Raw genomic sequence first — 26121 nt, forward strand, 5'->3', positions numbered from 1 at the left:
GATTCATTATGGAGGACCAAAAATGCCTAAATTTAAAATAAATAAATGACTCAAAAAATGAATGAATCAACAAATAAATATAAACGCAAAAATAAATTCTATAGGTTACCTGTATTACAATGGGCTGAGTCTCGGGAACTGAAACTCCACTGCTACCTTTATCTTACGTTTAAAACCTTTAAAGACTACATTTAAAAATTTGACATTAAGACATACAGATCATGAATACAAAGACATTTTTGAGTAAAATCATATAAAACCTGTACGAACCACTCTGTCATTGCCCATCTTCCATCGTGGTCCGAAGATGCATCTCTTCAGACTAGACCTGGACGATCACTCCTGCAAACCTGCAGAACACTCTCAATCTAGGATCGTTCCTATTACTTGAATCCTTCTAATTTGTTCCTGTAGCACTTACACTTGTATCTCCACCCAGCACTTATATTGCACTGCTATCATTATCTTGATGTTGTAGCTCATCATCATGCCTCCTAGTTTAACTTACCATAACTTTCTGACCTAGCCTATGTTAACTGTGTTTAGTGGAAGTATCGTACCTTATCAGACCTCTATTTTGCTCCAATGACCCATGCACTTGTGCAGCGTTGTGCGCACGCGCAGAAATGTAGGCTACTTGGAATCTGACCGTGGGGCTGTAGCCACTGAACTCCAGGAGCGTACCATAAATGTAAATGCATCTGATACGTTAAGATTTCGTGAATGTTTTCTGAAGGCATTATCCAGGTAAGAATTGGAGTGCACACTCTGAAACATTAATCTTAACGGCGTTTTCTGCACTAAACTGATACAACCATGCATTGTCCACAGTATTCTTGAATAATTAGGTCATTTTTAAGATAAACCGCGGATGTAAAAAAACGTTTTTTGTGATGCTTTTAAAATGCACTACGGGTGCTGTCCGATACAATATTTGGGGCAAAGTTGAGTGTACCTATGTGAAAACGAGTTGTAATGTAGCCGGAACCGGAAAAAAACGGTTTATTTAGGGTCCCACCCCCTCTCTCCGCAGTCCGTTCGCCTGCGGTCTACAGTTTTGTCTGGGGAGTATGGCAAGCCCTTTTAACTTTTATTAGCGTGACCGGATTCACATTTCAGATATCGGTAATTCATTTATGACTGGTCAAGACGCTAATTTAAGACATGTTTTATAATTTTGACCAGTACGACTGAAGTTACTTTATGTTGTGTGAAACTTCCAATTAAAGATACCTCGATACAATTCAGTTTTGACTATCCAAAACTTGAATTCCAGATATGTCCATTTAATTATGAGTAGTCATAACTCAAATACGATAACGCCACATTCGTTCTGACTTGCCATGATTTCAATTAAAGATATCTTTAATTCCGCATTTCCGCGATTAAATATATCTAAGTGATCTTTTTGATATCTGAAACTGAGATATTACTAGTCAATTATAATTGTGGATATCTTGAACTGGGGTTATTACTAGTCAAAACTAATGGGGAGATATCTTAAATTTGTTACGAGTTATTACTAGTCAAAAGTCATTTTAATACATCTACAAAGTTATGGATATCTTCAAAAGAGACGGTCACGGTATCATTTTGGAGATATTTTAAATGATCATTCTGACTAGTCAAAATGCAGTTGCTACGGCCCGTGCGCGAAGACAGCTATTAACTAAATACAGATGTGTGCAACACGACTCTTTCGCCGTTTCTTACATTTTTTTCGAGAATAACTTCCGCCGTTTCTTCAATCAAAATGGTTCACACCTGGTTTTTCAAAAGATTACATTTATGTTACATTTTATTTGGCAAATGCTTTATCAAAAGCAATCTGTAATAAGTGCATACCAAAGGTCGTTGGAACAAATACAAAACAGATAAGGTACAATTCACAAAGTAGCAATCAGCTATGCAGAGCCATGGTCGTCGAGTCTAGTTCAAGCATAAACCAATATCCATTGCGAAGCCTAGTATCAGGGTCACATCATGCACAGGATATTTGACTAGGAGTAATTCTAATTCAGATATCAGAAAATATCCTTTTGACTTACCAAAGCGGAATTGCAGATATCTTTAATTATCATGGTATGTGTGAAGAGTCTAATGACGAGGTTTGTGATGTCATTATAGACATCTTAAAAGGTATATTTACTAGTCAAAATGTATTTGTAGATATCTTGAATCATCGTTCTTACTAGTCAAAATATAATTGCAGATATCTTGAGTTATCATTCTGCCTGGTCACATTGTAATTACCACAAGTCAAAATATATTTGTAGATATCTAAAATGTAATGGATAGTCAAGCAAAGCTACTGAATGTTAAAAGGGCTTGCCATACTGGTTGTAAGTTGTAACCGTGGACAGTTTTGCTTTGGCACAATAAAAATCATATAAAGAGGGGTATCCCCCCCCCCCCCCCGAACTGGGTGATGATTTAAAATAATAATAATTATAGACAAAAGTCTAGAATTTGTATTCAAAATTTTCATCAAATGCATCTGTTAGTGTTGTTTACACACCACACAATATTCTATTTTAAATTACAATTGATGCCTGAGTGAATTATTGTAATGAACTGTGGTGCATGAGACATCACAGTAAAAGAGTTGAGGCATCCTTTATTTTTGAACCTAACTAAAGCAAGCAACCTTGTAGCTGTCTAACTGTAGCAAGTAATACTACATTGGACACTAAATGATTTAATTCACTTTATTATAAAATGTCTTTACATAAATAAGCACTCTACACATGCAGATAAGAAAAAACCATACTACAGCGATGCATTTCAACCAACGCTGTCTCCTTCAGACAGCCTTCTTTGCTTGTCTTTATCAAGGATATTTTATCATCTTTGGAGAGCACTGTATATCAATGTGTACAGGTGGATTGCATTGTAGGTTATTGTAAATATGAAAGTACCAGAAACAATCATTTCCGTGGCAAAAATGAAGGGCTAGGGATGGCAGCACTCACTAATGGTTAGGGAGCCTGCCTGGTTGTCGGTTTGACTCCAAGGTGGAGTGCTACTGTCAGTTAAAATGGATTGTATAAGAAGCAACACTGTAGGTTGCTCCAGATAAATCTGTCCACTATAAATGTCACAACAATCGTGATCTTCTGGCACTTTCATGTTGCACTTGTATCTTCAACTTGATGTCTTTGTTCTTTATCATATCTCTTATAATCATGTCTCGCTTCTAGCTTAAGACTTAGCCATGACTTTACTGACTTAACCCGTGCTGTACTGTGCTCTGAACTATGTTTGATGTTCATGGCTCCAGATAGCTACAACTTTATGAGAATTGTACTTTATCCGACCTGTGTTTTTATATTCATTCTGATGACCTTCTGTATGCACTTATTGTTGTCGCTTTGAATAAAATCGCCATATGTAATGTAATGTGATGGCTACATGGTGATAGTCAATAGGAACACACCATTTGATGTCAATTGATGTAATTTTGGTTTTGGATTTTAACAGTCTTCAATGGTGTGATTTCTGAATTATATTCCTTGCAGTTGCACAATGGCGGGTAAATCCATCCAAGACCTTTTGACTCCTGCTTTAACAGTTGACCTCCTTAAGGTAAAGAGAAATGCTCAAGTGATGTTGGAGCGGTTCCAGAAGCTTGGTGTACAGCTACGCCCTCACATGAAAACCCATAAAACTTTGTAAGCCTGCTAATGCCTCATTGACACATTTATTATACTGTCATATAATGTGGTAATTTCATTGGCTAGCAGCTATTCCCACCCTTTACCCTTCTGCTGTCGTAGTACTGAAGCCCACCAGGTGTGGATTTAGTTAGGACTTAGATGAGACATCTCCTGGGAAAACTAATGTGCTGCTGAAAGGTGCGTTGGCCTGTAAGGGCGCTGTTCCCTGTAGACCAAATAGAGAACCCAATGTCCCGGTACAGTGATGAGGACACTGTGCTGTAGAAGGTGACGTCCTTCAGAAGAGTTAAACCTAGGTCCTGGTCCTGACATCAACCCTGGTGTCCTGGCCAAATTCCCATAAAACTGTCTTTCTACATGGCTGCACAATCTCTCGCATTCTCTACCACATTGATTCTCCAGGTTGTCACCAGCTTGGTTAAATTTAAGATGACATTTTAAATAAATAAAATAACTGTAGTGATGGGAGGGAGGGAAACTGCTCATTTCGCTTGTTCCCCATTTTGTCTGTTATCATCCTGTTGCCAGAGAATGTGCGGACATCATGACCGCCGGCACCCGTCGGTGCATCGTGGTGTCCACTCTGGCCGAGGCATCCTTCTACGCCGACCACGGCTACGATGACATCCTGTACGCCTACCCCCTGCCGTTCGACAAGGTGGAGCGCTGTGCGGAACTCTCGGAGCGCCTCACGCTATTCCACGTGTTGGTGGACAACAGCGCCGCCCTGGAGGAGCTGAAGAAGCGACCTCTGAAGAGGGGCAAACTTTGGCACGTATGGCTGAAGCTGGACTGTGCAAACGGGAGAGGTGAGGGCAGGTGGGCATGGTGTCTCTGGGTTGTCCATGGTCAATAAAATTGCTCTTTATTCACTCTATAGGAAAATGAAGTGTTCTTTCATATTGGGAGGTTTTTCCTGCTGTGCTTTTTGGGTCACTGCAGTCCAATGACAAGCACATGAACATACATAGTTGAGTGTTTAAATTAAATAAAAATATATGAATATTCATGATTGTGCCTAAAGAATATTTAGGCCTTTAAGGCACCTTAGTTGATTGAAATAGTTTGTTAGGATGTACTTTTCCTAAGTGATATTCCTTCTGTTTGCTACAGTATTTCGTTTTTTTTTTTTTTTTTTTTTTTTTTACAATATGAAGTACACTTCCTAGCTCCAATTAAACATAGAGCGCATTATCTTGTTTTACATGGTAGTAATGGGGTAAAATGTCTGCCGGGAGCTAAGTTATCTGAAATTCTTTTCCAGCTGGAGTTCCCCACTCAGAGCCGGCTGCCTTGCAGCTCGCACAGGCCATATCTGAAAGTCCGGGCGTGGAGCTGACTGGGATCTACACCCACTGTGGAAACACCTACAGCTGCTCTGGAGAAGAAGAAATCAGGGCTGTTGCTCAAGACACTACAACCTTCACCCTGCAGTTCATGGAGAAGTAAGGTCCCTGTCTGTGCCTGGTATAGTAATCACTGAAGTTTAAATTTAAATTATAAATTAAAATTGCTGCACTATTTTGCTTCCAAACTGGCATGTCGAGTTCAGGCAGTTATGCACTGTGTACTGATGGGCCATACAGCTCAGATGGAATCCAGAGCATGCCAGTACCAACTGTGTCCAGGAGCCCTATAGGGCAACAGATTCTGAGCCATAGCCCCACCCAAGCATCTGGCTGCCCCAGATGTCTCTGTTGCAGTCTTCTGGTGCACTAACTGCAATTCAGCTGATGAATTGCTGAGTAAAGCTGAAATTGCAGCAAGGGTACAGTCCTCAATTATTCTTGTGAATTCCAAATTGAGGAGAAAACATTGGGAATAAAAATTTCTTATAAAAAGCAACACTGTTTAAATTGACAGAGAGATGTTCAAAATCTCAGATCAGAAATCTGCAGTGTCTAATACATGTTGGTCTCCTGACTCGGAATAAGTAGTCTAAATAAAATGGCAGCTTTCATTGATTGACATACTTGATATGTTTATTATCACATTATTACTTACCCATTATCCTGACTTTGCAGTTGTATGTCTATGTATGTACGCATATCTGTCTCTTTCTTTAAGACTGCAGGCAAATGGAATTCACTGCTCCAAGTCCAGCATTGGCTCCACCCCTTCCTGCAGCCAACCAGTCCCAGACATGGCAATGCTTAGTGAGGTGCATCCTGGGAACTATGTCTTCTATGGTGAGGAAAAAACTAAATTATGAGAATGTAGACCCTGACAAGTAACGTTACAAAGTGACCCTGTTGTGCATGGTTTCATAGAACACTACCCAGCACTGTGTATATCCATGCAAACTTTCAACCAAAGCACACCAGTATTCTGGGGGGGCAGTGTCAAAGCTGTTTTAAATCATTGTTTCAGTATTGTTTTAACAATATTGACACTGCACCCCAGAATACTGGCGGGCTGTGGTTGAGACTTGGCATGGTTATACGCAGTTGGTGTACTTCAGTATAAAGTAGCTTTCAGTGAAACAAGTCTGTGGATGTTCGTTAGTAACTGTGGCATTATATTTGGAAAGACTTTGCTGTTGCGTTTTTCGAATGTAAATTTTTGACACCATAAAAACTTGGTCCTGTAGAGGTCCATTCTATTATGGCAAGCTGCACTGAATCTCTAGAAAACTCATCAAATCTCAGAAAAATTACCTGGATGGATAGATAACACTCTAGGATGGATAAGAAACATAGCTTTATTTCATTTTTGGGTGAACTGCCTCTTTAACAGACATTTTAAAAACTGGTCAGACTGTTCTAGAATAGGATATTAAAGATGTTTGTTTGACTGTAGATGTCCAGCAGTTAATGATTGGCTCCTGTAAGCTGGAGGATGTGGCTGTCAGGGTGATTACCAGGGTCGTAGGCCACTACCCTCACAGGAACCAGATGTTGGTGGACTGTGGCTGGGCAGGGCTGAGTCTTGACAGCGGTGGCCGCCTACCGACTGGATATGCAGTCATCGAGGGTCACCCTGATCTGAAGTAAGTATTCACCCATCTTATTTGAGTTATTGAGATTTTATGAAAGCTTTCCCCATCTTGTTTTATCTTTTGTAATGTGGCCATGTTATCAACTATGTAGTCACCGCCAAACCTGTCTTTTAACTCTAGGCTGCTGTCTATGACTCAAGAGCATGGGAGGGTAGAGCCAATCTCTGGGAAACTAGATTATGAGAAATTTCCACTTGGTTCCCTCCTCTCCCTCATTCCATATCATGTGAGTAGCCAGGGATTCCTGACAGAGATTCCTGGCAGTGTGGTGTCTCTTCTCTCAAAAACAGTTTTGATGAGTACAGAAAATACTGCTGACAGGGTGATTTTGACAGACTAACATATATCTGACAGACTAACATATATCTGAGAAGGTATAAAGTGATATTTTTACATCTCACAAGCTAGCAAGGTGACATCCCAGTACAGGTAGTAAAAAATGAAAACCCCAAGGTAAATGAGGGGCAGGTATATTCAAACCAGTAGCTAGAGTATCGGTGTGCCTCGCTTAAAATAAAAAAAATAAATTTAGCAACTAGCAGTCGAACATGCATAAGATTGTGAATGAAAATGCTGGCCAGTCCTGTTTAGCTGTAATTATTGCTAGCAAGAGGTGACTTTTCATTGAATGAGAAATGATTGTTGAGACTGGTGGAAACATTAGTTTCCAACCAAGACAGCTCCACTTGTTAATGTTTCACAAGCAACACTGACAGCAAAAGGCGGCAGAGACGGGGAGCACATTCTCCTGGATCACAGTCTCCTTGCACTTATTCTAACAGTCAAGAAAGTGATTTTGTAAACTACAAATGGCAGCCTGTGGTGAGACTGGGATTGTTTAATTATATAATTCGAGTTTTTTGTTCATCACCTGTGTTTGACTGGCTAGCATGGTAATAGTCCTGTACTGTGTGACTGAAAGGCTGTTGGAGGGATTTTCCTGTGTGTTCAACAGGCTACATAGAGTAGTATACCAATATATTTAACCAGCTGCTATTCTTGTATGTCTTGAGAAGCTGAATGAGCGTTACTCCTCTGTGTCTGACAGGCATGTGCCACAGCTGTGATGCACCCTGTCTATTTCGTCCACTCGGACGGGGTGGTTGTGGACACATGGACACCCACTCGCGGCTGGTAAAAATAACCTGAACACAGACCATTCTACAACATCACCCCACTCTCCTACCCAAGTGTGCACTTATAGTAATCAGCTATGCATTCCGGGAAAATTACCCTTAAATGCAACATCTGATGTAATTTAGGAAGCATACAATGGATTTGTATTTGATTAGTAAGGTTTGCTCAGGCATGGTTAGAAACCTGTGTTCTTTATTGACATCAATGCTGTTCTGTAATGTATTTGTTGATTTTATTGTATTTGCTTTTGCTGTATTATGTTTTCTCATTTTTGTGTTCAATTAGAGATTTTACAGTTCATTGTAGGCCAGGAAAAAATTAACTCTGGGAAAGAGCTCATTTGGATGCACTGACCGTGTCATGTAAGAGGCCCTAAATGCTGATTTATGGATTTTTGATACAGACAACCACTTTCTTAATTTTTTTGATGGAGCCCTGGCTGCTTATTTAGGACTAATTAAGAAAATGGATATGTCATGGACAATCACATTGTTGATAGACACTGTCACAGCAGTGACTGAGCATATCAAAGCTGGCTTTGTAATTCTGGTGGTAGAAGAAATGTTCCATGGAATGCTTCACGGTTTTGTAAACCTGTCAAAAGATTTGTTCTTAATAAATAGTTGAATTTATCTCAGTTTTTATGTTTGTTGATTTTGCTCATTGTAGTTCAGTGCTGTCTAGTTTTTTGGTTAAAGTTAACATACCTATGATGTTTGAGATTTTACCCCTTCTTAAAAAGACATTTCCTTTTCCATTTATTTGGTATGTTTGACTTGAATCGATTCTTTAAATGATGTATATGCAGACATTTCATGCTAATTTCACTTGTGGGACATGCTGAAAATGATATTTTGAGTGGGAAGAGTGGTTTTGCTCATGTGATGGCTGAATGTTCTATTGCTTAAGCACTATAGAGCACTTAAGAGAGCACCTGAGCACTTTGGAGAGCACTATAGAGTGCACTATAGAGCATTTAAGCACTTAAGAATCTCACTGGATTTATATATTTTTTAAATGTATTCCAGCATTTTTTGCCTTAAGAAACCTTATGAAAACGTTGGGTAGTCTTTATGGAATAATATAAAATTGACAAAAAAAATAGTATAATAGCCCACGGGACCTTTAAATTCTTTTATACAATGTTCAGTCCTGACATACTGTAAAGACCAGAGGTGGGCATCAAGGCCTGTATCTGGTGTTCATGCCAACTTCTGGCCTTAATTACTTAATTAGCCCTAACGTTTACGCCATCTGACATTTTAGCTATGTTTCTTTATAAGCGCATGAATGACAGGTGTTCCTACGTGAAATGTTTTACAGTGATCTAATCTACAGGTGAACCTGTGTTGGTGTATACAGCCAATTAGCTCATTTAGCCTGGGGGTGGAAACAAAAACCTGCATACAGAGCAGCCCTCCAGACTGGATCTCCCCTCCCCTGGTATAGACTCGGTGGGAGAACTAGAGGATTCCACTGGCTGACGAATAAGCACGAAGCGATACTGCAGTAACCAGAGAAGACAAATTCACGCAAACTGATCATTTTTATTTCATTGTGTTTAATGATACATGAGCAGAATCTTAGAGAAGCGAAATAAATAAAACACCCATTAATTACAAATATGCACACTTCACAGAGATAAATCTATCTGAATTATAGCTCTGGGTTAAGACAACAGGGCATAGATAGTGATTATACGAGTAGCGTAAGGCTCAGTGACCTGGGTCTGAGAGAAAAATATAGTGTTTACTGTAGTCGGCCGAGGCCTTTTTAAAGAGAATTCTCCTTCATTCTTTGTGTGCGAATAGTACGAGTTCACTGAGTGCCATGGTTTGCACAGGAATTACTGAAAAGGCTCCAACATGCATGCGAGTTATGTCCCAACATTCAGAACTCTGATTAGAAATAAATGTATTTCTTAACCATAAAAGCCTCCGACGCAAATTCCACCAATCAGATGACCTAATTCCTGAAGAGAAACCTACCCATAGTGCACGCTACACACCACCATGCCCTAATTAGGCCAGTTAAAGTGAATTTGCAATTAAGTTATCTATGCATGTTAGCCTTCACATCAATAAGAGATGGCATTTTGCCCTACTTTGGTTCCCCCGTGGCCCAGCTACAGTGGGAACCCGGATGTTTTAAGATATTGCCTGGGAGGACATAGCTCTCACATGCTTCCAATTCAAATAAATTAAATAAATAGCTTAAATACAGCCCAATGGAAAACAAGTAAAATATCTGTCTGTCTATATTAAACAGATTATTAAAATAACACTCCCAGCACTTTGCAGTTAGAGGTGGGCTGTGCTTGAGTTCTAAATGCATAAATGAGGTTCTGTACCCTTTAGACCACCTGGAATGTCAGTATGTGTGCAAAAGCTGCAATGGGGCAGCCTGGCTTCAGACTCACAACACTGACCAAGTACAACAGATGATTAGTATAACCAATTAAAAAGAAGAGTCAGTTAAAGCCACTTTAGGAATTTAGAAATCCCTCCTGGATGGATATTTTGGTCCCGAAAATAAATGTCTGGAGAAGGCCTGGATTAAAAAGCAAAACAAAAACATTTCCTTGAATATTTTGTATAGTAGCCTAATATCTGCAGGTTGCAGATATTATTGTTGCATTTTGATTGATACTTATTTTTCTACAGTTACAGCACATTTCAGTTTACTTGTGTAATTTGTATTGAAAGCCAAATACCGTCAACAATATGAAAAACCTCATATTTTGGCCATTTCACCTAGCCCTATCATAGGGGTGTCCAAACGGATCCATGAAGAGCAGATATGGCTGCCAGCTCCAGTCCAGCACGACAACACCTGATCAAACTAACTAGTCAAGGTCCTCAATCAAGACCTTGCTGAACTAGGTAAACTGGGTAATTTACGCTAGACAGGAAAAATAAACTTGCATCAACACCAGCTAATTTTGGACAACTATAGCACCTTTAGTTTGGAGATCTGCACCATCTTGGCAAGCTCTTTAGTTGATCCTTAATTATATAATTGTGTTCCTTTGACTTAACACTGATTAGGGCAATTAGAGAGTGCCCACGATGATGTCACTAGGATAAGGATTTACACAGAGGTTAGGCCTACACAAACTAAAATGCATAAAACATACAGAAGCAGCATACCCATGCAATCCATGTTGACATGTGACCATGTAGGCTCAGAATATTTCAGATACTGAACGGATATGGATATGTGAATCCCAAATAAATATTTATAATGATGTTACATGCACCCAATGACTAATGTTTAACTCGAATTATAGCTTGCAAGTTATCCAGTGTAGGGAGTAAACTGCAAAGCAAATTGTACCAATGTAAAATACAATGATCCAATCCCATATCCACAAAAGGAAAGGAGAGAGCTCAAATGTAAGCATCTTGTATTCAATATTGCTGCCTCTATTAGCTTCTGAAAAAATACCAAGCTTTCAAAAAGTTCACAGTAAAATAAGTAGTAAGGTTAATCGAATATCACATCTCTCTTTATGAATAAGACTTATTCAAATGAATTTCTTCAGTATGTGCCATTTAAATAGTTCAATAATCCATTGAATGACTGAACAATGAGACAAATAATAGATTACGATGTTATGTTAAATATAGTCAGCAATACTCAGTAACTTAAAAAAAAAAAACACTGATGACATCCACTCATGAGCCTAAATAAATTACACAGAAAACCCTTCTCACATACCGAGTTTAAAAACACTACACCGACACCCTCACCCTGCCCTCCCTTCCCCAACACACACACACACAAATTGACTTGTATCCCATGAACTGACGCCCAAAACCCACAAGGAAAATTCTCTAAAACAATCTTGAATTGTGCTTGCTCTGTTAAGAGTTGTTACCAGTTACATTAAGAGGCCTGTTTAAAAAAATATAAATTTGCTGAGGATCTTAACAGTGTAGGGGCTAGCAGGATACATTGGAATTCCAAGAAGAAGAAAGAAACAAACTCCCATAGCTCTTCCCTCAGCGCTGTGGAGGGTGCCCGTCCGCTGGAGCGTCTGTGGTTCTGTGTGGGCGGGGTCAGTCACACAGAGGTGGTCTGCAGGCTCTCGTCGGTCGCCTTGCTCTGGAGGCTCCCGGAGATGGTGTTAGAGTCCAGCAGCTCCACTATGCTGTAGGGGGAGCAGTCCTCCAGCCCCAGCTTCCCGCAGGCCCAGCCGCAGAAGCCCTTCTCCAGGTCCCGCACAGCCAGCCACCACTCCCTGAAGCCCCAGGACACCTGCACCACCGCCGCGTACAGCGCCAGGGAGAGCGACACCGCCATGATCAGCACGGGGTAGAAGATGATGAGGAAGGGGCAGAGGGTGATCTTGTGCAGGAACGTCCGCTCCTCGTTGTACACCAGGAAGACGTTGTACCAGGTGAGCGTGCCATAGTAGAAGGAGGTGACGAAGGAGAGGAGGAAGACCACGGGGGCGCAGGAGAGGCTCCACAGCACCACGTGGGGGCCCTGGCCGAGGCCCAGGCCACAGCCGCGCTCGGCGTCCGCGTCGTGCTCGCACTCGGCGTCCAGGCGCTCCTTGGACCGGGTCAGCTCGCGCAGCTCCTTCTCGGTGAGGGTCACGTGGATGTCCACCACCTGACCCTTCTTCTTCCCCCGAGTGATGGTGCCCGTCAGAGTCACGTACCGGCTGTCCGCGGGCAAGCTCCAACCTGCCGACGCGGTCAAAGCGAAACACCGTCAGACAAACGACCCCAACCACAAGGGGCACGTTTATTAGGCCAAACCTCTAACAGACACACACACATCATTTTATGAAAACAAGGCTGCACATTGAAAACTATAAACCATTTCACAAAATAATTTCAGAAACAAAAAGCAGCTAACCGAGAGATACAGTAATGAATTTATTTAAATCTAAGGTTGTCACGATATCCGATAATATTGGACATGGAAGATATTGACAATATGATTGTCTATAGCTGCAACACTTACTAAAACCAAATATGATTATTATTATAAGGATAAAATGTGTATAAATGCTTTTAAATAATGATGTACATTAGAAATAAACAGGTGAGTTAATATTTCAAAATTTGTATCAGTCTTTCAGCATTACTGTGCCCACCTGCTCATTTGAAAGACAAATCTGAGTGGAGTGTTCTTTCCCTGCACCCTTTTCAATTTTGTTTGCATGCTTTGCTTTCAATATTTGGTTATTATTTGCTCTATTTCTAATATTTGGTTATTTGTATATTGGCTATTTAGTTCATTAATGGCAATTTATTCTTCTGTTCATGTTGTGGTTATCCCACTATATTATAAAAAACAATAATTTTGAATATCATGATATATCTTAAAGGCATACTGACTATATGGAAATGGGATATCGTGACAACCCTGTTTTAAGACCACCTGTGATGCAGTGCCATCTGTTCTCCTGGAGAGTGGGAGCAAATTATGAGACTGCAAAGACCGGAAGAATTCACCTTCCCCTGTGGGGGTAGAGAGGAACTTATCCCCCTCCTCCAAGCTCTTCTCTGCTGCCTCCTCTCCTCCCGGGTCCTCCTCTGCCACCCTGTCTGCCTCAGAGCGGTACACAATGATGGACTCTGGACGCGCTTCTCTCTTCCTCCTCTTCCGTCGTGCGGTCCTCCCAATGTCCTCCTCCTCCTCCACCTGGCAACCTGTTACTTCTGACCTTTGCAGAGAGGACTGCGTAGGGCTCTCAACACCCATGTGCTCCACCTGCTCCATGCTCAAGCTGGGCCTCCTCACACAAAGCTCCACTCCACTGTTTTTCTGAGCCAAATTGGAAGTTAGCTTTTAGAAATGTGCATACGTGTCTCCATTCTGCCAATACTTGCAGTCTGAGAGAAGAGAAATGTTCCATTACATTGTGGCATAGTTTGTCATGAAAACTCAATCCAATGAGGTGGAGTTACTCATAGGTTATCACTGACTTGAAAACATTCAAACAATAGATAAAAAAGACGACAGTAGAGAAGCAGCAGTTCAAATTATTTCAGCAGATCTTACAAGTATTAACATTTGACATTGGCTAATAGGTAGGCTACTGACGTAGACCGCAGCATAGCGGCATTCTGGAAAACGCAGTGGCGGGGTCGCAGATAGACACCTGGTGGGTTTCTGTTCCTGCTCGTTTCCGAGCCCTTCCGTATTGTATCAGTGTGCTTAGCTACATAGTTACACGACAGATTGTGGGAACGTTTTTCATAGAAAGCAATAGGCCTATCTAAATCATAGTAACCTACTATAAATAATTATGAAAGTATGCTTACGAATTGACTGTGAAACATACTTTAATATACGTAAATACTTTCCACATTAATAGTCCACATAGCCGGCGATTTTCTTTTTCAAACAAACCGATAGCGAACTACGTTTATATATATAACAAAAAGCAAAAGCGTTATAAAATACAGCGGGCGTTTCCTCCGCCTTTTCTTTATAAACATTAAGGCTTAACCAGCAACAGTTATGATAAATGAAGGCACACATGTGGATTTCTCATTTAACAGCTGATTATCAATCCCTTTAAATCCAACCAGATGCCCCTTTGTCTACAGGCTACTGTACAGCCAATGGGATCGGCGTAGAAATGGTACCCTTCACTTAAAACAAACAGCCTGCTTACCATTGAAGAGACGAAACCGCAAAAACGGTAACTCTGGCCGAGCACTGAGTTGCAATTATTTTCTTTTTTTTAAAAAGAACATGTAACAACGGCAGAGAAAGCGACAACGCTAGCTTCCACATCAAGGCCTCTTGTAGCCAAAGCTGCCGGAGCACCAGCTCCCAGGGTCTCTCTCATCCCGCCCTTCCGCTCTCCAGCCTCCCCTGCCCAATCGGAAGGGAATATTGCGGTGAAAAGGCATTTAATCCACAACGAGGCTGAGTGGATCTCTGTTCGGAGATGAGAGCGGAGTCTTTCGAGAAATAAACACTTCACAATCACGCGTCGTCTGGTAAAACAATAATTCAGTTTATTTTAGTAAGTCTGTTCCTTGACCTGGCATTAGAGCACACAGAGGCTCATACATATCTAATTGAAATACCCCCCGTCACCGGTGCAGCAGTATCACACAAAAAAACAGCTGTATGTGAATGCTCGCCCGTTACAGTAATAGCCTACTCTGTGAACAGAGAGCATTCAAATCTAAATCTATTTTACCTCCTTAAACACTCAAGACATCTTATCAAAGCCATAAACACACAAAATAATACCATTTAACCAATTCATCATAAAATATTCTTTGTTTACATTCAAATATGTTCAGGCTACATTCTATAAATCAAATAGTACCAATCCTGGCCCCAGAAATTTTTTTGTTGTTGTTATTTCATGTAAAGATTTCTACAACCCCATAACCACAAACACAGTGTAAGGCACAACATCTTGGGATGCGGTTGATATTTGTGACCAGTAGTTCTCAGCAGGCCTGGGTTCCACTCCTCACAGTTTGGACTTCTTATTCATAATTTCTCTGAGAGTCTCTGAATTCTCCCCATCTGGTGCCTCCTCCCAGGCACTGTGATCTGATAAATAAACACAAATCAACCAATAAAAACCAGGCGTGTCCCCCATCATTATAGCTTGTTAAACTGCGACTGTACACATGCTGCTGTATTCACTCAAAGATGAATATGAAAACAGTAATATTCTGATATTACACCCAATTCTGAAGCAGAGCATGTAAGCAGAGCAGACCTAGGATCACTGTGCACTAAAACTTGCCCGAGTGGGATTTCAAAAAGGTGGGCCGTTGGTCTCATCTCCCACTCCAATTTCACTCCAGTACCACTCATTCACAAGCTCTAGGCATGACCTGGACAGAGCTAATCCAGTTAAGCACTACTCTGGTGCATGGCTGAGCTAGACGGACCATGCCAATGCCGACTGTGGCTGGCATCCCCATGGGGCAACGCGCATTTGGCAACTGCATCAGTCAGTTAGGGGCCCATGTTTCATCACTTCATCACTCTCTTGCAACCCCAGCTGGTCGATTGGGCGACTAGCTGGGGTTGGAAAGTCTGTAAATTACTAATTGGACATGTCAAATATAAAAACATTTTTCAAAACTGTTCGTCCAACACACTACATCCCACTTCCGCCAACTCATCGTCCCCTGTTGACAAGCAATTGATCTCTCTGTCACTGTCATACTGAAAAACTGAAAAAATAAGTTCAGCTCAGTGGCCACTTTATTCGGTACACCGGCTTGATTACAGATTGAAATAACATTGCCTGGTCTGATAAATATCAATTTACAAAAATGCAGATGGTAAGGTCAGAATTTGGTAAAAACATCATGAATCCATGGATTAATCCTGCCTGGGTCAACAAAGCAGGCGGGTGGTGACTGTGTAATGGTGTTGTTTTCTTGGCACAATATTAGGCCACATAATACCAACTGAGCATCATTTATTGCCACAGCAGACCAGACCTGGGTCAAATACGTATTTGTTTTGGATTCAAATACTTTTCAACGCTTTACTGATCTTGTCTGGTGTAGTGGAACTAATGAAATACTCTCAAAAAGTGCACACCCTGCCTTCTGGTCATATTTGCAGGCTCAATTACACCAGGCAAGATCAATAGAGCACAGAAAAGTATTTGAATCCAAAACAAATACGTTTTCGACCCAGGTCTGCAGCACACCAAGCATTGTAGCTGACCATGCAAATCCATTTATGGCCACAGTCTACCCTTTTTGAATGAATATTTCCAGCAGGATAATGCACACTAACATGCCAGCCACAGTTTACTCCAATGGCCTACACAGTCCCCAGATATCAACAGATCAGTATTGGGATGAGGTGGCACAGAAGGTTCGCTGCATGAATGTGTGGCCAAAAAATCTGCAGGAGCTGCATGATGATATTGAGTCAGCATGAACCAAAATCCCTGAGAAACGTTTCCAGCACCTTGTTGAATCCATGCCACGGAGAAGCTGTTTTGGAGGCAAATAGAGGACCCTGCCTGGTACTACATGACAAATAACAGTGTAACACATTGTAACAGTGTTACTAATAAAGTGGCCACTCTGTGTGTGTGTGTGTGTGTGTGTGTAACCTTGAATCTGTTAATTCCAAAATGCACTGAGAATACATTGCATGCACAGGATAAAGAAATGGTACTCCATCTATTGGCCAGTATCCGGTACTACCAAATAACATAATTCAATATGACATGAACAACTTCAGGGAGGAATTAATCTGAACATTAATGCTTACCGAATACAAATTAAGTTACAAAGGATGAAAAAACAAAATTCCAAGCTGCAGCTTCATATGTGTTGTCCACCATAGAGAAGTGACATTCTATGCTGTCCATATCAGTTTGTCTTTGTGAAGGGAAGACCTGTTTTGCCCCTTATCGTGCAGTACCACACTCAGCAATGCATACATATACACCACAGTAAACAGTGAAAAGTGTAGGTGTCACATGCAAACTAGATAACTCATTTTAAATGTTGCTCTGGTTAAAGCCACCAGCTAAACGTATGTAGAGTAATACATGTACATTTTAGACTTCAAAGTAGCCGTACATAGCACTTCAAATAGCTAGGTATGGACAGTGGTACCTGGGACTTCCCAAATGGAATGGTAGAGGCTCTGGCCAGCGTCCACCCGAAGTGTGGCCCCAGAGATGTAGGAAGCAGCAGGGGAGAGCAGGAAGCACACTGCAGGAGAGATCTACGGATGTGCAGAGGGGGGGAATTTAGAGATACATACAGGAGACACTGCAGGAAAAATCCAGAGAGGAGAGTCAGTGCATGAGAGATCTACAGAAACAAAGAGGAGAGTCACTATAGTGGAGATCTACAGAACAAGAGGAGAGACCTATAGTGAGACTACAGAAACAAGAGGAGAGACACTATAATGGAGATCTACGAAACAAAGAGAGAGTCATATTGGAGATCTACAGAAACAAAGAGGAGAGACACTATAGTGGAGATCTACAGAAACAAAGAGGAGAGACACTATAGTGGAGATCTACAGAAACAAAGAGGAGAGACACTATAATGGAGATCTACAGAAACAAAGAGGAGAGTCATTATAGTGGAGATCTACAGAAACAAAGAGGAGAGTCGCTGCAGGGTGCTCCTTATATTAGAGGTCATTCAATACTGCGTAGTAGTGTGAAACAGCAGCAAGTGTGCAGTAGTCACTGTGGTGTTCAGGCCCACAGCCAACAGGATTTCTGTGGTTAAATCCTTAAAAATCTTTTGAGGTACAATACATATTTTTGGTATTTGGTATCATCAGGCTGGAGTGTGGACCTACTGTGTGACAGGAAAAAAAAATCTAACCTCTTCCGGGACTCCCAGTCTTTTGGCTGGACTGAAATTTATGGACATCTTAAACATTGCTGGTCCAATTTCCTTATAGTTGGCCATTGCAGTTTTAGAAATTATGGTTCCCTAGAAAACAGAGACATGAAATTGTTTGCCTTATCAAGCAATAGCATATTGTGTGTTATAAGCACGTGGTAAAAAACAAAAACAAAAAAAACAGCACTTTTTAAACATCCCCCCCCCCCCCCTCATTTCAGGGCACCATAATGCTTGGGACAACTGGCTTTGCAAGTGTTTATGATTAGTCAGGTGTTCTCAATTGCTTCCTTAGTGCTGGTATAAGAGAGATTTTGGTGTCTAATCTTGAGTCTAGGCTTTTTGATTGCCTTTGGAGTCCATTATATGTGTTTTTCAACATGAGGACCAGAGTTGTACCAATGAAAGTCCAAGGAGCCATTATGAGGCTGAGAAATAAGAAAAAACAGTCAGAGTTCAAACCTTATCAAACGCTTATCAAAATCATCCGTTTGCAACATCATTAATAAGAGAGCACAGGTTAGCTCAGGAATAGCAAAGTGCCTGGTAGGCCAAGGAAGACCTCTGCAATAGATGACTTCTCACTGTAATGAAGAAAAACACACAAATACCTGTCCAACAAATCAGAAACACTCTTTGGGAGGCAATTGTGGATGTCTAAGTGACTACTGTTTGTAGAAGACTTCACAAACAGAACTACAGTGGCTACACAGCAAGACACAAATCACTAGTTAGCTGCAAGAAGAGAATGGCAGAAAGTTACAGTTAAGAAGTACCTAAAAGAGCCAGCAAAGTTCTGGAAAAGGGTCTTGTGGACAGATGACACCAATATTTGCTTGTATCAGGGTGATGCCAAGAGCAAAGTATGGAGCCAAAAGGAATTGCCCAAGATCCAAAGCAACCCTCCCTTTTCTGTGAAACGTGGTGGTGGGAGTGTTATGGATTGGACATGTATGGCTACCAAAGGTACTGGCTCACTTGTCTTCATTGATGATGCAACTGCTGATAGCAGTAGAAGAATGAATTCTGAAGCACCTTATTTGCTCAACTCCATGCAAATGCCTCCAAACTCATTGGACATTGCTTCCTCCTACAGCAAGACAATAATCCAAACCATACTGCTAAAGTTATTTCAAGCCAAAAACTGAAAAATTCTTGACTGCCCAAGTCATTTGCCTGATCTGAATCCAACTGAACATATGCTCAAGAAAAAATGTAAGGCAACTAGCCCCCAAACCAAACAGGAACTGAAGATGGCTGTGGTACAAGCCTGCCAGAGCATTACCGGAAAAGATAATGGTGATGCCTACAGCTCACAGACTTCAAGAAGTCATTGCATGCAAAGGATATGTGACAAAGTACTAAACATGACTACCTTAATGTACATAACATTAATATTTCCCAAATATTATGGTGCCCTAAAATGCAGGGGCTGTGAATGAAAAGCACTGTCATTTCTATAAGTGAAACCAAAAATTACCCTTCAATAAACGCAGAGAATCAGCACTTTAACCAAATGTGAATTGTTTGATTACAAATCTAAAAATTGTGGAGTACAGAGCCAAATCAAGAAAAAAAAGCCTTTGTCCCAAACATTCCGGAGCTCACTGTTCATTAGTAAATTTAGTACAAAAATCAAGCATGTAAACAAACAAGTTCATGGAAATATGAACCACACCACAACATTGCCATGTACATCTGGCTCTATTACAACTGGTCTTGGTACAACTTTTCCCAAACCCAACTGCTAATCTGAGACCTCACCAACTTACCAGAGCACTTAAAAAACCAGATTCACTCACCGGTGCTATGGAGTTCACCCTCACACCACTGGCTGCCCACTCGATGGCCAGGCTCTTGGTTAAGTTGTCCACCGCTGCCCTGGCAGCTCCTGTGTGTCTGAAAGAGATGGGGAGAGAGAGATCTCAGATTTCACTTATATTTCACAAACTGCTAAATCCACAGCACTTCAGTGGAAGCTCCAACAACACAAAATTTCCAGAGTTTATGCAGCTGTGTTGCGGATACTGCACACAGGTTCCTGCTCAAAAGGCATGATATTGGTATAGTATAGCGGACAAATGTGACAGTCTAAATGCACATTCTAAAAATGGTAGCAATACATTATTTATCCAAAATTAAGGATATATAAATGGCATAAATTCAGCTGTTGTTATGTTGAGAAATGTAATAATCTTTTAAAATTATAATAAAATTAATTTTAAGTCATATTTCCTACGAAGTCAAAATGTTAATAAAAGTTATATTGTTTTATTGCCACTGTAATATAGTTTTATTACTATGAAAATAGATGGTCAAGGTAATAACTGAGCAAATGCCAAATGCATTGAATATTGAATGAAACACAGAAGCAAAAATGAGAATGTCCTCCACAAAAATGGCTGTACATATAGTGCTATCAAGCTGAATAACTGATATATTGCTGAATAGACCTTGTTGCACAGTATTGGGGGCGGGCACTGTGTCACAAGGTGAACAGACATAATAACCCACAAAGTAAGGACATGAAAACGGGAACAACATGGTACAATGCACCTCTACTAAAGGTAGAACAAAAGGATACCACAGGAACACAGGCAAGCTCATACTGCGGCCATGTGGCAAAGACGTCTCCCCCCTTAGGCCTGGGAGCTAGGCCTTTAGCAGAGCCCATCAATTAGGCAATGGGTTTGAGCTGTAATGGTGGCCAATGAGCCAGAGCTGTTAGCCTGCCTGTGAGTGGGGCCAGCACTCTCCGTGGTCCTGCGGCTTTCCCAGGTGGCGAACCACCTGAGGTTCTGAATGGACAGCGCCTCAGAACACAGCAGCACCAGCTGTGCTCCTGCCCAACTATTCCTGGCATCACAGCCAAAAATGTTGCATTATTAGGTATAGATAGGACTATAAAAATGTATCTTTAAGCTATTCACAGAACAGACATATTTGTGATTTAGCATTTATAAAACACAACCGTTATGCACGTTTATACATTTTTAAACCATTCCTATGAATGATTTAGGCACTGGTTGTCACCCTGAAATTTAGTCTGATACCTATGCACATTCTGTGAATGAGGCACCAGGACTGAAACACACAAATCAGAGACGCTATTGAGCCACTGACATCACTAACAAGTCACTCGCATCACAAACAAGCATCTCATTCCACTACCAAGCCACTTACGCCATGCCAGGGAATCCCTTCCACATGTCAGCGATGATGTTGACAATTGACCCTCCATGTTCCTTCATCCATGCCCTGTACACTGCCAAAAAAAGACAAGGTCATAGGTTTGATTTCCATACGTTTTACCAGTGAGCAAGGTCGTTATTACCAAGGTAAGTGTTAAAATGTATACATTGGTTACCATGTTCATGTTTGCCATGGACAAGGATGCTTGCTACACAAATAAATAATTCAATGCTCCAATCACAATGTCAAGTAAGAATGAGCATCCATAACTTGGGTTTGTAGAAATTCAGACTTATACTTGCCTTCGACAACAACGAGTTTGCTGTAATCTCGTTAAACAACCATCCCATTGTGAGACATTTAACATCCAATAACCACAAGGGAATCCTCAAAAATCCTTACTGTTTATAGAAATTCATAAGCTGGCTGAAATAACTATGATTAGTGTTTTAGAATAAGGTGAATTTTGTTGGCAATATCACTGAAAGCTTTTACACACTGATTGATTATTATTTTATCAATTACACTGATTGTATTTATTGAATTTTTGAAAAAATAAATCTGAATATATCCTCTTGCAAATTACAGCCCAATGTGAATTCATCCACATTGCACTGCCAGGAAGAATTAGCTGCACAGGAGATCCTTTATCCGTGTTGGTTTCTTAAACTGAAAGGACTGCATTTGAGCATTCAATTTAAGGAAGCTGAAGATATAAAAATATTAATGGGGAACAAAATTGAAATAATGTCTATGGGACATTCCATGTGAATTTGGACACAAACTTCCCTTGATATTGCTCCAAAACAACACTTACTTTAGAGGAAGGATAACTGAAATATTTGACATTTGGGTCACAAATATGTTGAAATACGAGAAATCTGCGATCAATGTGCGGCACCTACAGGGCATTTTTGCACTACAGATGCCTGGTTTAAGACTTTTTTTTAAAAAACAATACAATGTACTGACAACCAGGGGTGCTGTATATCGGGGTGTGGAGTTAGGAGGCCGACTGGGCCCTAAAATTCTGCTATAATTGTGCCGGAATGGGGTGGCCTGGGGTAGTGGGGCCCAATGTGAGATCTTTTCATAGGGCCCAAAATCCCTGCTGGCACCCTTGCTGACATGAATTTATTCACAATTAGGCTATACACATTTGTTTGTATCGTTGTAAGCCTTACGGGATGTTCTAAAGGGTAATAATGATTCTATATATTATTTTTGTACAGAAATGTTATTTTTCTCTGAATGTGTCTCACGACAAGCAAGCAAATAATTATTCAGCAGTGGCCTCAAAGCATCAGCAGACATTTTAAAGATCAGAGCACATGGCCATGAGATCACATGGTTCCCTATTGGACAAGAACACACCCTGAGCAATGGGCCAACTGCAGACTGTTTCCACCCAGTCATCTGTACAATAAATCAATGAACAAGTATTTCAGACCTTAGTTAAAAATCACTTGGTGTGAAGTACAAGATTGTTTGTGTAATAATATTCATACTTGGTAATTTACTCTTATATCCTTAATAATTTTACGGCCTTACTAAAGAGTGAATGTAAAAGACAGAATTGTCCCCTGTGGTGCTCCTGTAGCACACACCAAGGTGTCACAGTCATGGAGTCTCCAGCTGTATATGCATTAGTTTATTCTGTAACAAGTGCGGTTGGATAGTATTAAAAGCACAACAATAAAAAAAATCCTCAAATAACTATTTGCTGTGTCCAAATGAGAGTACACTCCACGGAGCATTTAAATAGGAGCATTACGTAAACACCTGTGTGCTTGTTAAGCAAACTGCAAATGGACTAAAAGTCTGTGACTGAAGGTGTTAAAACAATCCTCTTAAAACTATTCATGATTTCAGAAGAGAGGGCCACAGGCCTGAAATCATTAGAAGTGCATGAATTCACTTTTTCAATACAGGGACAATACATGGTGAATTGTACTGGTGGTGTATTCACAATGACTACACCTTATGGAGAGACAGGGAAAGGTTAAAACACTGATTTCAAGAATTAACCCAGTACAACACAATGCAATAAAATTAAATAGTGTTCTTCCTGTACACATCCCAGAGTGCTTCACAAGAAAATTACAAGTAATTCAGCTATCGGTCCAAACTAAGAAGACTAAGCACACACAAACAGACAAGTGGTTAGACCTGAAGTAAAAGAGACAACTGAAGGTGTGCCTCTAATACAGCTTGGAATTAAATTCCAGAGACAACGTCCACAATCACAAAGAGCTTTTTCCCCAACAGTTTTTTTGTGAGGAACCACCAAGAAATCAGGAGACTACATAAAGTTCAGTACAGTGGAGGCATGCACTTGATTAATTCACTGCATCGCTATCCTCTTGCATCGACTGAATAAAGTTTCGTTTTTCAAAGACAAACCAGCTCCTCACCTTCCTGACAGCAGTGGAAAGTTCCAGTCAGGTTTGTATCAATAACAGCCCTCCAGCCTTTGGCACTCATGAGTTCAACTGGACTGGAGAACTGTCCTCCTCCATTGTTGACCAGGAAGTCAATCTTTCCATGCAACTTCAATGTAGAGGCAACCAAGGTCTTCACCTGCATGAGGAGGCACCATAGACAGAGAAGCCTTAACATCAAGTTAATTGCAACTCATGAAGGTTTTCGAGCATCAGTTCACATGCGCCCTTTTACAGTTCTTCCCGTTTACCTCGTCCTGATTGCGGATGTTGCACTGAATGGGTGTGACTTTAGCTGGGTTGGTGTGCGGGATTCTCTCGGACAGCTCCTTAGCAGCTGCCTCCAAACGCTCCAACTTTCGCGAGGATATTACCACATTGCATCCTGCAGACACAAGACACTGCTCCATATGCAAGAAACAACTTGGACACAAAAAATAGCTGGAGAGGAGTGTTTATGCTGTTCTTCAGCTGTGGCTAAATTGTACATCCTTTGAAAAGTGACTACTTCAAGGGACTGAATACACTGTTGCTCAATAAACTGAATGTTTTCTGCCTTATCATCATAGCCCGCTTTGCAACCATGCATTCTGTCATTCCGCCACTAGGTGCCTCTATGGGATCCAATATTATAGCAATCCCAGAAGTACATCGTTTTTTTAAAACAACGTGCTGAAGCACTGTCAATGAAAGCATTGTGAAACAATAAGAAAAACCTATTTGTGAAAACTAACTAAATAAATACATAAATAAATAATCTGGACGCGTTTTGCTTACATCCGTGCTCATGTAAGAGTTTTACGAATAAAACAGAAATAACAAATAGAATGTGGCTTTCCAAAAGGCAAAATAGTTGGAATTCTGCACGTCTATGTAAAATATAGATAACCAGTTCACTGGTCGCTTAAAAACGTAAATGTTCAGAATTAGCTGGCAAGGAAAGACTGCATAAACCTGCAAAAACAGCCTTAAGGGGGTAGGGGTCTGGAAATCCAAATGCATGTGCCACGCTAATGTAACACACTCGGGGCTGCAGGCCACATATTAAGAAGTAAAAGCGTTCAAGTATTTCGTTTAAAATATAGAGGAAAACTCACAGTTAATCGCCAACGAAATTCAACCAAACAGTACACTTTATCGTCACGTTCATTACATCGGTATCATTAATATATCTCCTTAATAAGGATTTACATGATCAAAATTCATATTAGACTTTTGATGCACCTGAAACCAAATAAAACATATCCAACAAACGTAGATACTGCATTTACTAACACCAATTTCGCTAACGTTACCTTTGCCTGAGATTGTCTAGGTTAAAGTTCAAAGAACTCTCCGAGCATACACTTGTCAATCCACATTTGGTGATCAGACATTTTATTACAAAAAAATACATACATACCTAGCTGCAATAATTCTGAAGTGATTGCCTTTCCGATGCCCGTGCCACCTCCTGTCACTATTGCAACTTTATTATTGAAAAGCCCTGCTTTAAAAACACTGGAGGCAGCCATTTCCTGCGCCAACGCGAGCTAGTGTCGTCACGTGACTTTTTTTTTTTTATAGTATGTGGTGTCATGTTAATAGGAAATTGTCTCAGGGGCACAGAGAAGATAAAAGTTTCAATATTTAATGTATGTATGTTCAGAACCATTGTAGATTTCTTTTTAGTCTTTCACGTGCACCAGTTTTCACACACTTACACACAGAAATGTTAATAAAATTGATAACACTATTACAAGGGAAGGGGGGTTAGAACAATTTTGATCCTTTCAGGTAGTTGATGTCTTTCTTCAGTGTGAAACAGAATGTAGTTTGCAGCAAACATGACTTTTTCTAAAAGGTTGAATCAGATTTCATTTTGTAAAAATATTAACCACTTCTTTAGAATTCTATTCAACTTTGCATTTTATTACTTTTTGCAGAAATCAAAATATTTAATTCATGTATTTTACCATTATTTTACACCATCACCATCTCTGTATGAAGGATTTTTACCATTACCAATCCACAGGAACATTGGTTACTATTGTTGTCACTAGTAACTCCCAAAATAAGTTCCATATATTCCAAGGGATATTTCATAGATTTAGCCCATTTTCGATTGGCTTGTAGTTTTTACATGAAGCTCAGGATATTTTGCATGTAGAAAATTTAAGACTCAAGTGGCAGTAGGATCATTCATGGCTTTGTGTGTGAAGCAAGAAAATGTACTTCAACACCAAAACAGCTTAGAAAGTTTTCCAAAGACCGCAGTCATTTTATAGACAATTATACTCATTAGTTTCTTATATTATGCCATTAACACTTATCTTCTCAGTTCTCAATCAGCACAA

At 40.5% G+C, this 26121-nt stretch overlaps 3 protein-coding genes across 5 annotated transcripts; 1 reads left to right on the top strand and 2 right to left on the bottom strand.

Moving 5' to 3' along the window:
• The first annotated feature begins 586 nt into the window (after positions 1–586).
• Positions 587–8444, top strand: zgc:162816 (uncharacterized protein LOC571260 homolog). 2 transcript variants are annotated; one of them, XM_064327545.1, is made up of 8 exons: positions 587–747; positions 3519–3671; positions 4206–4486; positions 4942–5122; positions 5745–5866; positions 6477–6666; positions 6796–6901; positions 7724–8444. In XM_064327545.1, exons 1-8 carry the CDS (start codon positions 593–595, stop codon positions 7811–7813), a joined length of 1278 nt encoding a protein of 425 aa, XP_064183615.1. In that variant the 5' UTR covers positions 587–592; the 3' UTR covers positions 7814–8444. The 2 variants fall into 2 exon arrangements, with proteins under 2 accessions (XP_064183615.1, XP_064183616.1); XM_064327546.1 differs by lacking the exon at positions 587–747 and adding an exon at positions 1015–1073.
• Positions 8445–9339: 895 nt separating this feature from the next.
• On the bottom strand, positions 9340–14646 carry LOC135250813 (transmembrane protein 169-like). Its single transcript, XM_064327550.1, has 3 exons — positions 14453–14646; positions 13284–13664; positions 9340–12506 (listed from the first exon to the last, which is right to left on the bottom strand). The coding sequence occupies exons 2-3, from the start codon at positions 13549–13551 to the stop codon at positions 11878–11880; spliced, it is 897 nt and encodes a 298-aa protein (XP_064183620.1). The 5' UTR covers positions 13552–13664; positions 14453–14646; the 3' UTR covers positions 9340–11877.
• A 133-nt stretch (positions 14647–14779) lies between these two features.
• Positions 14780–25341, bottom strand: pecr (peroxisomal trans-2-enoyl-CoA reductase). 2 transcript variants are annotated; one of them, XM_064327548.1, is made up of 8 exons: positions 25188–25341; positions 24037–24170; positions 23759–23924; positions 21336–21417; positions 19955–20051; positions 18132–18242; positions 17403–17514; positions 14780–15354 (listed from the first exon to the last, which is right to left on the bottom strand). In XM_064327548.1, the coding sequence occupies exons 1-8, from the start codon at positions 25297–25299 to the stop codon at positions 15272–15274; spliced, it is 897 nt and encodes a 298-aa protein (XP_064183618.1). In that variant the 5' UTR covers positions 25300–25341; the 3' UTR covers positions 14780–15271. The 2 variants fall into 2 exon arrangements, with proteins under 2 accessions (XP_064183618.1, XP_064183619.1); XM_064327549.1 differs by lacking the exon at positions 17403–17514.
• Between the last annotated feature and the right edge of the window lie 780 nt (positions 25342–26121).

The sequence above is a fragment of the Anguilla rostrata genome, chromosome 3 (genome assembly GCF_018555375.3).
Source record: "Anguilla rostrata isolate EN2019 chromosome 3, ASM1855537v3, whole genome shotgun sequence".
Classification (NCBI taxonomy): domain Eukaryota; kingdom Metazoa; phylum Chordata; class Actinopteri; order Anguilliformes; family Anguillidae; genus Anguilla; species Anguilla rostrata.

What these genes read in the sequence shown, in the direction of transcription:
- zgc:162816 (XM_064327545.1), top strand. Translation starts at nt 593, where the DNA reads ATGCACTTGTGCAGCGTTGTGCGCACGCGCAGAAATGTAGGCTACTTG. An exon ending in ATGAAAACCCATAAAACTTT is followed by an intron (nt 3,672 to 4,205) that starts GTAAGCCTGCTA and finishes TCCTGTTGCCAG; the next exon opens with AGAATGTGCGGACATCATGA. An exon ending in ACCCTGCAGTTCATGGAGAA is followed by an intron (nt 5,123 to 5,744) that starts GTAAGGTCCCTG and finishes TCTTTCTTTAAG; the next exon opens with ACTGCAGGCAAATGGAATTC.
- LOC135250813 (XM_064327550.1), bottom strand. Translation starts at nt 13,551, where the DNA reads ATGGAGCAGGTGGAGCACATGGGTGTTGAGAGCCCTACGCAGTCCTCT. An exon ending in CTCTACCCCCACAGGGGAAG is followed by an intron (nt 12,507 to 13,283) that starts GTGAATTCTTCC and finishes CCGCGTCGGCAG; the next exon opens with GTTGGAGCTTGCCCGCGGAC.
- pecr (XM_064327548.1), bottom strand. Translation starts at nt 25,299, where the DNA reads ATGGCTGCCTCCAGTGTTTTTAAAGCAGGGCTTTTCAATAATAAAGTT. An exon ending in ACATCCGCAATCAGGACGAG is followed by an intron (nt 23,925 to 24,036) that starts GTAAACGGGAAG and finishes CTCCTCATGCAG; the next exon opens with GTGAAGACCTTGGTTGCCTC. An exon ending in TTTCCACTGCTGTCAGGAAG is followed by an intron (nt 21,418 to 23,758) that starts GTGAGGAGCTGG and finishes TTTTTTTGGCAG; the next exon opens with TGTACAGGGCATGGATGAAG.